This window comes from Lissotriton vulgaris, chromosome 12 (genome assembly GCF_964263255.1).
Source record: "Lissotriton vulgaris chromosome 12, aLisVul1.2, whole genome shotgun sequence".
NCBI lineage: Eukaryota > Metazoa > Chordata > Amphibia > Caudata > Salamandridae > Lissotriton > Lissotriton vulgaris.
In genome coordinates, this window is record NC_141700.1 from 737,855,585 (window position 1) to 737,868,678 (window position 13,094).

The window sequence follows — 13,094 nt, forward strand, 5'->3', positions numbered from 1 at the left end:
CTAGTGGCACAGTGAGCAAGAGACCCATGTCTGGGCAAACAATGCCAACTTAGGGCGAACAAAGCAAACAGAAGGAGATTATGCACGGAGCACTGAAAATTTTCAGACACTCACCCCCAGTCACAGATCTGTGTTGAATCCATCATCATTCTTTAGCTCACTTCGCCACCCCAGTTAGGACAGTTATATGCTAATCTGGCTTGACCCTGTGACTCATAAGAACAGTCCAGCCTAAACTGCAGTTGCGTTTTGTTGTTCTCCGTTTTGTAGTGTACCAATCTGCTTGTTTGGTGGATTTCTTGAGTTTGGTTGGTATGACAGAAGCTTGTGACAGCCTGTTCTAGTTTGGTTGATGTGTCAGGGTGGGCGGTGATGAGTGCGCTCCTCCAGAGCCATAGTGGCAGTGCCATGGTATCCGTAATGGTGAAGCAGACAATGTTGTGGTCTATCCTCATGAGCTCAGTGACATGGTTGTACTGATTGCAGCTGATGTTCATGCTTTTGAGGTGATAAAGGGTGTTGGTGTAATTGAAGTCATCATGGTTTCTGAGGAAGATGTAGTGTTTAGAGACAATGGTAGGTGGGTGTTGAATTAGGGGATGGTGTCACAGAAACTGGGGCAAAACCTAGAGTTCTGTAGGCCAGGGTGTCTCTGATGGTGGTTTTGTTGTTGGTTTGTGGTTTAATATTGAGGTGTTCCAGGGTTAGGGTTGTGCTATCTGCGGTGGTAGTGCAGTGGATGGTTTATTTGTGGATGATATGGAGCTCACCTACATGCTTGCTGATGCATTCCTGGAGTGCTATCTTGTAGCCTTCTGTAGTTGTTGAGGTGTTGTAGAGCGCGGATGCAGGGTTGTGCCAGGTCTTGGAGAGGATGATGACATCGGGGTGAGGGAGGTGATGGTATTCAAGCTTTCTGTGGTGTGCTTGCTTAGTGATCTGGAGAGAGCTGGAGGCCATGGAGTAGTTCTGAAACAGTCGTAGTTGGTGTGGTTGAGGTCATCATGTGTGGGGGTGCTGCAGAAGAGACGGTGCCAGCAGGTAAATGGTCGTATCATAGCTTGAGGTGAGCTGCAGCAGCCATTGTTGTTGTAGAGTCCGAGGACCAGGGGTCAGAGCTTGGTAACAGTTTCTCTTCGAGTGACAGGAGAGCCAGGATTCCTGGTACTGGGCATGGTCCAGGTACAGACAGGGGCAGATGGGCTTGCTTTGTTGCACTATTGGGAGCCAGCGGCACATCTGCTACACACACCCACAGCATGCATCCACTACAGCCTCCCTTAAGTAGGTCCTGGGAGGAGGAAGGGGTCCTTGGTGGTGGCAGGTGGGGCTGGCATGATTCAGGAAGTGTGAAAAAGGCAGCAAAACAGCAGAAAAAGGAGCAAACAGTGGTGGCAGAAGCAGGCAGCGAACAGACAGAAACAAAGGCAACACACAGTCTATAATAGAAATACAACTAACAGTGTAATGAGGAGACTAACAAAGGACTAAACAGTACTAGTAGTAATTGAACAACAGCAGTAGAACACAATGAAAATAAGAGACTACAACAGTCTGGGAAACAGTACAGTGGGAAAGCAATACAATTCACACAGAAACTAAAGCAATATGCAGATCAACAAATTGTGTTTTCACATTATTCCTGCAATTTAAATGTAATTGTGCACAGTAACTATTTTTAAGAGAATTGTATGTTGGTCTTTTGTCGTTTTTGGTCTTGTTGGTTTAGGTGAAAGTTTTGCTTATTTTTCTAAACTGAGGTGGTGTCCATTTATGGTGTTGTCACCGTGTTACTGTATGCATGCACAAATGCTTTACACACTGCCTTTGAGATAAGCCTGTCTGTTTGTTTCAAGCTACCAAGGGGGTGAGCAGGGGTTATTCCCCCTTACACTGACTAGGAAGAAGGGTCCCTACTTGGTCAAAGGTACCTACCTCTGCAAAGTAGAGACATCCATTTCTAAAATCCCTCATCTGAGGGTAGGTACGTAGGGGTTCCCATGCTTCATTCCTATGGCAATTTTCTTGTGACCTTCTGTGGCATGGGGGTCACCTTATCTTTAGTGCACTTGGGCATGCGCCCTGATCGGCCGAGCAGATGTCTGCACCGCAGCCCCAGGTGGCATAAGGGATTGCCAGCTCTTCAATGCGCTAGGGCTGTGGCCCTTTCCTCATGGTGACCTCTACTACCATACAGGGTTGCTGCTCTCTCACTGCTTGGCATGACCAACACAGCGATGATTACTGTTTACTTCACCGCAGTGGTCACCCTGACATACGGAGGTTGTCAACTTTGTCCTGTATACGGGCAACAACCTGATCAGCACAACAGCTGTTTCTTCACACCTCACTCTACAGGGTTCTCCCTTCTAGCTTGCTCCCTCAATCACTCAACTCTTCCTCACAGAGCACACTGGTCTAGTCAAGTAGCCAGCAGATGCTGCTCCAGGCTTCAGGGCTGTGGTCATGGATTCCCTGAGTGGTGTTCTCTCACCCAGCAGCTAGACTAGCAGGCTTGTGGTTACAAGCTCTCCTTATAGTCTATTTACAGACACCAAATGCGATTTAGGGTCTGAGTCGTTGAAGTATATGTTGTGTGTCTACTTCCTTTTGGACTGCCTACTCTTCTGCCCTCTCTTCCTCTTGAAAGCAATCTGTCACAGCAAGAGTGAATCCAAAGCTGATTGCCCTAAAGCACAGGCCATAGGGGTGTTTGGACTTCACACCTGGATGTCAGCCACAGTAATTTGTGTATCAAAAGGTTAGCCCAAAGCCTCAGCCCAAATCAATATGATTCTCTTTTCAGCACCAACTCCTTCATGAAATTAGCCCAAGCCCCTTCCTTGGGATCTCTCTCTGAATCAAACAGCATCCAATGCACAGGGAACTCCTGACTCCTCTTATCCAGTGTGTCCGACCCTCCTTACAGGAATGTAGCAATACACAAATATGTCAGGAGGATTCCTCTACCTCCTCACCAAGATTCACCGTCAAGCCCTGGGCCTCCCAAAATGGAACTCATAATCTGCCATATATATTGTACTCTTAACAGGCACACATACACCCAGCACATGCCTTTCACATACATCCACTGCACACAGCACTGTATCCATCATGTACTGTAAGACTCACAGGTACACATACACCAAGCATATGTGCCAGAGAAGGCCCTTTCTGCAGGGCCAACCCCAAAAATGTTGCCTTCCTACTCCCCTTTTTACTAAATTTGTTTTTGTTGACTTTACAAAACTGGGAACCTTTGCCATGCTAACATGTACTAAATACTGCTTGTGTCACTGCAGAGCTGTCTTTTTCATAACTTGAAGAACAAAACTCACTTAGCATGGAGCAATATGAGCTAACTTTATAGGTCGATTCACAACAGTATTGTATCGAAGACTTGTTTTGAGGAGGGGCTACCAATGTAATTGCAGTGGTTTGTACAAAAGGATAAAAAGAACATAATAGTATATGGCTCAAAATAGTTTATAATTATGGGATTGTTAGACAACGCACAACCCTTACCAGTGTGCAGTCTATAATGTTGTGATTGTCAGTGGATATCAGTAAGGTTATTAGTGGTCTAATAAAACAGAAAAATGAATTAAAGAAATGGAAAAATTAGGCCAAGAAGGGTGTCGGAATATGCGCAGATAAAACTACTCTTACCCCAAACAACTATGGATAGACCTGCATGATTTATAGAAACAAGGTCTTCCAATCAGAGATCCATACTTGCCAGTAAGGAACCCTTCTTGGACCACAACAAGGTACCTTCCATTTCCACGTAGGCCATGCCCCTAGGCATGCCCATCAGTGCACCTGGCATAATAAAACTTGAGGGGCCCCCACTGCAAGGCAATTGGAGGGGCCCCCTCCAAACTCAATTAGGAGCTTTCCGGCAAAAGTGCTCTGCTGAGGGCCTCCTGGAGCTTGGGTCCACCCCGCACCATGGGGCTGCGGGGGCCTGTGTTACATTACTGTCTCGAGGACGTAGCACAATGGAGCATATTTGTCTATTTATTCATGCTCGGATGAGCCGGCGGGTTTTTTACTGACAAGTGCAGATCTCTGATTGGGAGACCATGTTTCTTAAATCTCTGCAGGTCGATCCATGGTTGTTTGTATTACGGATAGTTTTATCTGCCGGTATTCCAATATGCTTTTAGGCCTAATTTTTGCATTTCTTTAATAAATTTTTCTGTTTTATTAGGCCACTAATAATTCCATCCTCGAATAATCACGACATAATAAACTGCAAATGGGTAAGGATTGTGCAGTGTTTGACAATCCTCTAATTATAAGCTTTCCTAAGCCATAATCTGTTATGTTCTTTTGATCCTTTTGCAGAACCCACTGGAATTTCATTGGTGGCCTCCCCGTAAATACAAGTCTTCCAAACAATATTGTTGTGAATCGGCCCATAAACTCATCTCAAAATGCTCCATGCTTGGTAAGCCTCGTTCTTTCGGGAAAAAAAAACCCTCAGCAGTGACACAACCAGTAGGTAGCTCCTCCTTATTATAATTTAACTACAAACTGTTGTTCTAGCCCCATCACTTTTTATTCCTACCATCTTAGTCCCCCAGGTTATCCTTCCATCTGGATGAGACCATAGCATCCATCATAGGGTCAAAACATTGTTGACAATTATAAGAGACAGACCAGAGTTGTGTGCAAGAAATACATTGTGTACTTACTCTTTGTGACTCATTATTTGAAAAAGGACTGGCTGTCCTCTTAGAGAAACCAATTTACGGTTATGCTCACTCAAATGGTCACAATTCTTTTTCTTTATGGTTCTGTTTTTTTCATTTGGGGTGCTTCTTTAAATCTTCTCTCTACTCTCTTCATGATAAATGTGATGAGATTCCTATTTTATTATATTTTTTCAAGTAAAACCTTGGTTTGGCTAAATTGAATTGGATAAAGAAATGATGGTATACTGGTTGTTAGTAAATTTATCAGGCTTATGAATGAGATACGTTTCTACAGAATTCAGGTCTATTCTATTATATTTTCCTTTATACAGATTAAGTCTGCACAGAACTCTGTTTAATCATATTTTGCTAGTTCCAGGTAAAAACCTGTTCTTAGTTGCTATGTTTATACCAGAGTTCAAGTGGACATATTGGGTTGCTCTTGTTAATTTGTGACTCCTATACTACAAAGGCAACACTGGGTATAAGTACATTCCCCATGACACCACCAACTCAGAACTTTGCTGGAACGAAGGGCATACTGCCTGGGAGAACTGCTTTGCTGTGTTGCTCTACTGCTTGCTGATTGCTATGCTGCAGGATGGCCTGCCAATTTGTTACGTGCTTTGCTGTGTTGGGCTTCTGTCTGCTGCTTCTTGCCTGGGAGTGAGAAGGACTGGACCCGCTCTGTACATCACTGAGCCCAATTTTTCCAAGGGCCTGCTGGCTTGCTCCTTTTCTTGAAGTCTCAGGTTCTTCAAAGACGTTCTTCAACTCTGTTGGGGCATAGATTGTACCTTAACACTCCAGCCACAGAGGGGTCAGGAAAAAAGGGTCAGACTCAAGGGGTAAGGTGCTGTGTCTCTGTCTATTCAAGGGCATGTTCACAGCATGGTGTACCATAACTGTAAGATCAGTAGCTAAAACGAGTTCAGTCGATTGTCTTATGGAGACAGACACCGCCATGACCTCCCCCTAGAAGGTTCAGGAGGACTCTTGCAGTAGCATCAAAGACAGAAAGCACACAACAAGTCATCTTGTGTACTTACAACACAAAACAACATGCAACAATATATGTACCAAGCACAGAAGCCAATGAAAAGTAGTTGTTAGTTGCCCAAGTGTTAGTTTCCCAAAGGACTATTTCAGGCATTCAGGGTAAAGGCTCATGCACCCCATGTACATCATGCACCTCATTTAATGTGTTAGTTCGCCAAGGAGCTAATCTCCTATTACCCCCTTCCACAGTAGGTGACCTAAATAGGAAACCTCCTGCTGACAATACTTACCCCTTTTAAAAGCATACTTCCTGGCCAATCAAAGTTAAATGCAATGACTATTTGTTAGAAATGGGGGGTCTCTAATTGGCAGAGGTAAGTACCTTTGCCCAAATAGGGACTCTTCCTTCTGGTCAGGGTAAGGGAGATACATGCTTTAGATAATCCCCACTCACCCCCTTGGTAGCTTGGCACGAGCAGACAGGCTTATCCAAAAGGCAATGTGTAAAGTATTTGTACCAACATTCACAGTAACACAATGAAAACACCACAAAAGGACACCACACCAAATGCACATTGTCAGTCTTTGTTACACTGAAACCAGACAGTTAATCCACAATCAGGCAGAGACACCCAGAAATGTTGAACAAGAAAAAGGCCACTTTCTAAAAGTGCTATTTTCAAACACAGACTTTAAAACCATCCTTACTAAAAGATGTGTTTTCAAATTCTCAGTTCAGGGATACCAGACCCCAAATTTTCAATCATATCCCTATGGAAAGATATGCTTGTAAAATTGTTCAAAGCATTCCCCATTCTGTCCTATAGGCAGGAAAGCCTTTCAATAGTAAAAAAACAAAATTGACAATTTTTTACAATCAGGACATGTTACTCAAACCAGTACACATCCTATTTTTCACATACACTGCACCCTGCCCAGGGGGGTACCTTGGACATCCTATTGGGTGTCCTATGTACAAACTGCATGCAGGCACTGCGGTGGCAGGCCTGAGGTACCTTTTCTGGGCTACTCATGTGGGTGGCACAATCAGTGCTGCAAGCCCACCAGTAGAAATTTTGGCTCAGTGCACTTTACTAGGGAACTACTGGTAAAACAAATCCGGTAGAACCAAGCATAATATCAATTTACACACAGAGCACTTGCACTGTGACACTGACCAGCAGCAAAGTGCCCACTGCATCTAAGTCAGGAAATCAAAATCTAGCATGGCATCAAAAACATAGGAGGTAGAGGCAAATAGTCAGGCAAAACTATGCCAACAATGGCAGGTCTAATAATACTGAACTATACTGTCCCTGCAACTTTGCTGTGTGTCTGAAACAATGAGCAAGTAACTACCCTTTTAAACATTTCTATAGATGCTCTGTCTTTCTGCATAGTCCTGAGAAGTGCAGCACAGCCTATGACTCCTACCAGTCAACGTGAATCAGGACAAAGACCTATTATTGAAATAAATAGTACCGCCAAAGAATGTATTGTAGATCAATGATAGAAAAATATTTCATCAGCAAAAATAACCATTAGCAGAAGCATAGCAATGGCTAGAACAGCAGGTATTTGGAAAACCAAATTTTCATGAGCTGCCCACCAATCAGTCACACAATTGTAAACACAATCAAAATAATGGGGTTATTACAATTTAACAGTCGTCTCCTCACCAACACCTTTCTCAACCAAACCCTGCATCATACACCACAAGGCTCACTGCCTCGCCCATGAGGGATACAAGGGAAGATAGCATTGTCTATAGCTGAGATCAAAACCTGGGATATCTGTAACAATCCCACCTCTGCATCGCCTGTTGCCCATAAAGTGAATGGTACTAAAGGGAGTGGTGATGGACGGAGCATGAGGCACAGGGTCAGACTGATTTGCATATGGCCATGTCTGAACTGGGGTGGCAGAGTGAGCTAAAGAACGGTGATGGATTAAACCCAGATCTGTTGACTGGGTGTTAGTGTTTGATTGGTTCAGATGCTCCGTCCATCACCACCCCCTTTTGTACCGCTTTGTTCACCATAAGTTGGCATGGTATGCTCAGACGTGAGTCCCTTGCTCACTTTGCCACTGGATTCAAGCAAGCCGGTCTGAAGACGGTTGTAATGCGAGAAACCGGTCCTCAGAAGCTTGTTTCCGGTCAAGGGAAGGCATGGCTTGGCAGTCCGGGCTGGACTGTTCCCATGAGGCACAGGGTCAGACTGATTTGCATATGGCCATGTCTGAACTGGGGCGGCAAAGTGGACTAAAGAACGGTGATGGATTAAACCCAGATCTGTTGACTGGGTGTGAGTGTTTGATTGGTTCAGATGCTCCGTCCATCACCACCCCCTTTTGTACCGCATAGGGGCATCCACAAAACCCAAGGGGGAGGGGACCAAACACTATGTACTACTTAAATTAAGGCCAATAGTAACTTTATAGTTACTATTGCAAATCTATTTGTGTTTTTGTTAACCTTTTGTTGCACATATTCAATACCACTCTGAAACCTTTAGTCTATATGTCGTGTGTGTACTGGAAGGTAGGCATTGACGTATTTCTGTATTTTATCCACATTGACAAACTATAAAGAAGTCTATTTATTACTGTGAAGCATCACTGACTGCTGCTAAAAAATGGAGCAAAATGAACACAAATAAAAAAATGGAACTTGACGCTTAATAGCATCATTGTGAAGATTAGCGCAACGAATGCGGATTACATAATCTACCCATATAACTACCAATTATTACCATTTTCTGCGAAGGCCACACTCAAAATACAGTTTGCTCGCACCAAATGCTGCATCTTTTATTTTCTTGCAAATTCTTTCAATAGCATCTTTTTTTCCGAATTCATGAATCACTTTTGTACCATCACTAGATGACTGCAGCATTGATTACATTGCAACCAATTACACAACATATATTTCCCACATGGTTTGAGGAGAATAGCTGCATATTATCCAAATTAGCCTCAGTTAAGTCATTTCCTCATTACCACTTTGTGGTCCTGATGCTGAGGGAGGTGCAGAGAACATCTCCTGAGACTTCCCCTAGTCCCAAGCCTTTATATAAAGTTTGAAACCAGCACATGAGCGATTGTGTCTTCCTGTGCGCTGTGTCCGTTGTGTAGACGTACTCTAGGTGTAAGACACTCAACTGTCTGGACAGGCCTGGAAGATGTTTCTGGAACATTTAGTTGTGTGAACTGGAAAGGTTTCAGTAGAACAGCCTTAAACATGGACCAGATATTTGAGGTATAGTTCAAGGCACTGAGTGGCATTGGTGAGTTCACCCCTACGGCCATGACCCAACCAAGTACCAGGGCTTGCCACACATTACCAGATTCCATTGGAAGAACATCTTCCTGGTGTGTTTTACACACAGGGAGATTTGTAGCCCGAATCCAACTAGGCTTGCACTTTATATGTCTGAGCAATCTCACCGCAAAGCATTGTGGTACAGTGCCTCTTCAAGTGGTCTGGAGAGGTTATTGTTTTAGCTCATCCCCATGATCTGGTTCCAAGGCTATCGTGTCATCAAAGCGATTACGACCAGGAGTCATTGATCCTCCCACCCATCAGGAAGTCTGCTGCAGGGAACCCTGGTGGTCCTGTTACATGTTTTTCAAACCATCGATTGCTACAGCCTCCATCGGATTGCAAGCATGCACCTTTTGTTGCTGTGCAGTTTGTCGCTCTTTGAACAGGATTTCATCTTGCGTGAGTACAGTGTTTTGGTAGAATTGTGCTGGGGTGGGTATGCATGCATCAAGTGCTCTTAAGTTAATTTTGTTTGCCTTTGGATTTGTACCTTGGGTTGTAACTTTGCATTTTTTTGTGGTCACGGCCTTAAGGCAAATTGACGTGGCATTACAGGAAGTGACATTTCAGGAATGAAACAGCAGTAAGTGACATCACAGGAAGTGACATAGATTGATTTTTGAGACAGAGAGGAATCCGTGGTCTGCTAAAAAAGGGGGAGGCGACAAGATCTTATAGTAGAATCGTATGCTAAGATGCCTGTTATTTGGTGGCGGTGCTGATGCAAGCCCCTATAGCTTTGTGTTTGCCATTAAACATCTAGAACGTCATATCTCTGCTCCATCTGCTCCTCGCCTTATATCTCCTTCCAGTTTGTTTCCTGTGTTGTCTTGTGACCTTCATTTCTCACCTATCCCTCCCTCTCCTGTCCATCTTACATCTTTTCCAATTTCTCCTGCATCTCTGCTTTGCCTTCCCCATCTATCCCTCTTATTGTTTCTCCCTCTATGTCCCCCTTACTAATTCCTTGTCTCCACCCACTTCTCTCCTTTCTTTTCTCAGAATCCATGAAGGCCTTCGGTTATTTACACTCTATTGACTTACACAGCAGGCTAACTCTGATTTTGAAGCACTCTTAGATGCTGCCAGATTGCAAAGTCAAAGACCAGTTCCAGATGCAATCCTCCTTAGAGGGCCTCGGGGTTCTTAATATGTTTCAGGAAGAAAAGCAGTAATTGTTGCTTGATTGCCCCTCTCCCATACAACCCCCCTCCCACCGTCCCTCTGATAGAGTGCACATCTGTATTCCATACTCTGCCTATTTTCTTGCTAATACTTCCCACACCATGTACTAACTGATGGGAGGGTTGTTTCCCCACTGCCTGTAAGAACGTTGCTTTTCTCACAAAGCTTGTTACTATGTTCTTTAATATGCCAATACTAAAGTACAATGAATAATTTTGGCACACTTCAAATTAGATCTTGCGTCATAATCTGTTCTAAGCCGTTCTCAGTGATCGGCAGGATAACCAATATTTATCCTGCATCTCACACACTCATGCCAGCCTCTTGAAATCAACGGAAGTTACATTGCTCTCTATAGTACCTCTACCCACAATCAAGGAGGTTACATATTGGCTCGTGCTAGTCTGTTGTTAGCCTGCATGCTCCCCACCGCTCCTGTACACAAGCAATATCATAGCAAATGGGTTTGTTGTTTGCAATTTGGTTGAATCAGGTGTGTTCAAGCCATACCAACCTCAAAGCAATTGGCTTGGCCAATGCTTGTTTGCCTTGTAGTGCACCGATTGACATCACTGGAAAATGTGATTCTAGTTTGTGCAAAAAAAGTGCTATTGGCGTTGTACTACTGCAACCTGAAGACATAATTTGAGGTGATCTGGCAATTTTGTGCTGTTTCTGTCCTTTATGTTTATTACTACAGCAATTCATTCCAAACATGGATATCATTGTAGGCTACAAGGTGCCCTCCTTTCTTTAAACTCACAGCTCATGACTTAATGGGTACTAAAGTGTGTTATGGAGTGACGTAGAGTGGCACGTAGTGGCATACTGTAGAGTTAAGTGGCATGGAGAGAAGTGAAGTGGAGTGTCATGGAGTAGCAAACAGGATTGTGGAGTGCCATGGAGGGAGTAAAGTGTGGCAGAGTAGAAGGGTGTACAGCTGTGTGGCATAGAGGGTTCGACTTAGAGTCAAGTAGAGTGTTGTAGAGCAGAGTGGAATGCAGTGGATCAGATTATCATAGAGTGGAGTGGCATAGAGTGGAGTGGAGTAGTGTGCCATAGAACTGAGTGGAGTAAAGTGGCATGGAGTGGCATAGAGGGAGTTTTGTAGAGCTCTGTAAATTGGAGTTGTGTTGTAGAATGGCACAAAGTGGAGTAGAGTGCTGTAGAGTGGAGTGTCATAGAATGGAGGAGAAGGTCAGTGGAGCAGAGTTTAATGGAGTAGAGCATCAAAGAGTGGAGTATCATGGAGTGTTGTAGATTGAAGTGTAGTACAGTGGCCTATAATGAAGTGGTGTAAATAATAGTTGTGCAGAGTAGGTTGGCGTAAAGTGCTGTGGCATAGAGTGCATTGGTTTTGAGTGAAGTGGTGTAGAGTGCATTGTTGTAGAGTGTATTGGCATAGAGTACAGTGAGGTTAGGCTAATCCTTCATTCATAATGACAAAGCAAAACCAAAGGGGATGATGGACAGAGTTTTGAACAATGCAAGCACTCAACCTCGGTAAACCTGGGTTTAATCCATCATCATTCTTTAGCTCACTCCGCTACCCCAGTTCAGACATGGCCATATGCAAATTAGTCTGACCCTGTGCCTCATGGGAACAGTCCAGCCCGAACTGCCTTTGGTACCGCATCATTCATAATGACAGCTTCTTTTAGGATTTAAGTGCTACTTGCTATGCTGATCATATTTGGGTTAGGCATTTTTCTACTGATTATGGAACGCATACTGCATATTAGAGCACGTTAGTCAATATAAATATTTAACACTCATTTGCGTCTCTGTCAGATCTTATTGTGAATGAGTGCAAGAACGTGAGTGAAAGGGTGTGTCTTGCAACCATTAGCGTCGTTTTCATTACTTCGGTCGACTGTGGGCCAGAGTTTACTAACCCCACTGTGCCCCTCCCCTGCCCCGCCCCGCCCCACCGCCCCTCGGCACTACCTCCACGAGCCGCTACTGCTTGCAACTACGATTCCTGAGAGAGTCAGGAGTGTTGTGTTCTGGGGTGTCTAATCAACTGTTCCTCTGTGAGTGAGTAGGAGGGCAAGAGAGAAACTATAGCTCCTCGGTCCCAGGTTCATAGGTGCTAAGGTGGTAGGATAACTCAGTCCCTGCATTCTAAGTTCCCATAATCCCAAGTATAGTGCTGTGATTGCACAGAATCCCTGCAACAGGGAAGATACCCTGCTATCTTTTAAGAGTAATTTTTTAAAGCCCGTTTAAGGTGATGCAAGTGGCCCACTGTATTACCAAGGCATCATTTTCATTGATTGTTTCATTGTCAAGAAACTAACACTCACCATCATTTTCCTACAATTTCATAAGCCTAAACGTCTTGTGAAGGGAGTTAAGACATTGTTCACCAAATAACCATGGATAATTCCCAATTATAGTTATTCCGCCTTAACAGGGAAGAGCCCACCACACTCTGAACAATTTTCTCAAATTCAGAATATGCCTCAAGCTTCACTGTTAGAAGTACTCACCTCCACTTGTCCCATATCACACATTTTGAGTCTAGTTCCATCCCTGCGCATGCTGCACTAAGACAAACCTATCTTCATGTAAGACAGCGTGCCTTCTGAATCAGTTATGCCATCCTTACCAAGGTCAAAGAGAAATTAAAGCACAGTGTTGTTGGGAACATGAATGTGTTCCCAACAACACTGTGGGACAAATAGAAAAGAGTAATCAAGAGCAAACGCCAAAGTCATGCAGTGTCTACTTAGCATACTAGGGCAGGGAATTAACATGCTCAATTACCCAGTTGTTAGCAAATTCTGTGGGCTCGGATCACACATTTTGTGAAAGACAGAAATCTGTGCATTACAGGATGTCCGCCTCCCTATAGGACATTTCGGACACAGTTTCCAGTCCTG

The 13,094-nt window shown here is 44.0% G+C and overlaps 1 protein-coding gene across 1 annotated transcript in view; it reads left to right on the forward strand.

Annotated features, from left to right (window-relative positions):
* Positions 1-467: 467 nt before the first annotated feature.
* The window catches only part of LOC147678460 (extracellular calcium-sensing receptor-like), a 79,401-nt gene continuing 66,774 nt past the window's right edge, over positions 468-13,094 (forward strand). The window contains exon 1 of the mRNA XM_086945643.1: positions 468-576. Coding sequence (XP_086801769.1) covers positions 468-576 — 109 coding nt within the window. The remainder of the gene's footprint in view (positions 577-13,094) is intronic.